Raw genomic sequence first — 1,486 nt, 5'->3', positions numbered from 1 at the left:
AATAAATGTTTGAGCAATGTCATTCATAAGTTTATATATGAAGGTACTTTAATCTTCTGATGACAAGAATAATATTTTTGAAAATTTGTTGAGGAACACAGAACGGGAAAATAACATTTTTACACATTGTATTGTCTCCAGACCCACCCTTGACCTTCCACTATTTAGATTGTGGACTTTTTGACCACAACGTGGTAAATGACTGAGAATTTACTTGGGGCGGGAGGAATAACTGGACAGGGCCCTGGATCGTGCAATAACTATGGCACTTATGTGAGCCCTTGCTGCAGCTCTGGCTTGGGCTCTTGCTTCCTCATCTCTCAATGCTTCCTCATACCAGGTTTGGTAGGCACTTGGGATGGTATCATGGACTTTGGCTAAAAACTCTAGGACTTTCATCTTACTGGTTTCTGCATAGGCTCTTGGGCCCCACAGGAATTCATAGCGCGGAGGATCACTGTCGGGCACCTGCTGATATTCCAGGTACTTTTTTTTCACTAAATCTTTGGTGATAAGCTTCCTGGGCTCGCCAAAAATAAAGTGCTCTCTACCACTGTATAAGCCCATTGCATTCAAGATTTGCCAGACTTGCTCCTCAGTGGCACGGTTTCCCTTTGTGAAGATCACACCCAGGATAGCCATCAGAAGACCAGTCTTGGGCACACCTCCATCGTCACCCAGCCTTGCATCATAGCTTAGTTCCAGTTTATTGATGAGGATATAGATATGCTTGTTGGAATCCATTTCCTTGATGTCTAGGCCAAAGACCAGTTCCAGGTGCTCAGAAGCTTTCCTCAGGATCTCAAGGAAGTGGCTCTTGTGCATTTGGATTATGTTTCTCAGCATTTCTGCCTTTGTAATGGGCTCCTTCATTTGATACTTGTACAGCAGGTAACGCACCAATATAACTACCTTCTCATCCAGACGGCCTCTGGACAGGTACCCAGTGGCAAGCTGGGCTTGAGAAGAGCTTGGCCTTTCCTCCACTTGGTTGTTCCCACTTCCATTAGATCTTCTGTATGAAACAACAGCAGAAGTAGTGGTGGTGGGTGCAGCTCTCCAAGACCCTTGAGGATTGCTAGTTGTTCTAGCAGCAGCTGAACTCCGAGGATTACTCTTGGAACGAGAGGAGGAAGAGGAGTGAAACTCTCCACCTGCTCTTGCAGTGGCCTGAGCACCCACCAGACCTTGGGTCTGGGCCTGACGGCGTTTCTCACGAGCATGGAGCTTACTCTTCTGACCTCGAGGCATTATGGTTTTAGACCTGGCAGTAGGGAGAGAGACAGGTATTCTGCAAACGACAAAAGAGAGTGAAACTGTTGGGCCACTTCAACTAGGAGACAACTCCTTGGCTTTACTGAAGGCTACCTCTGCAGTTTTCCTTGAAATCACTGTTCTAGAAACTCACAATGTGCCTATTCTGTGACCTGTCTGTCCCCTTAGGACTCTGTGGAAATAATTAAGGTATGCTTTTGGTTGTTAGACG

At 46.0% G+C, this 1,486-nt stretch overlaps 1 protein-coding gene across 1 annotated transcript; it reads right to left on the bottom strand.

Annotated features, from left to right (window-relative positions):
- Positions 1–210: 210 nt before the first annotated feature.
- On the bottom strand, positions 211–1,251 carry LOC107144162 (melanoma-associated antigen B10-like). Its single transcript, XM_015487987.1, has one exon. The coding sequence runs from the start codon at positions 1,249–1,251 to the stop codon at positions 211–213; it is 1,041 nt and encodes a 346-aa protein (XP_015343473.1).
- Between the last annotated feature and the right edge of the window lie 235 nt (positions 1,252–1,486).

This window comes from Marmota marmota, unplaced genomic scaffold (genome assembly GCF_001458135.2).
Source record: "Marmota marmota marmota unplaced genomic scaffold, marMar, whole genome shotgun sequence".
NCBI lineage: Eukaryota > Metazoa > Chordata > Mammalia > Rodentia > Sciuridae > Marmota > Marmota marmota.
The sequence above is the reverse complement of the archived record's forward strand: the minus strand, read 5'-3'. Positions and strand labels throughout refer to the sequence as shown.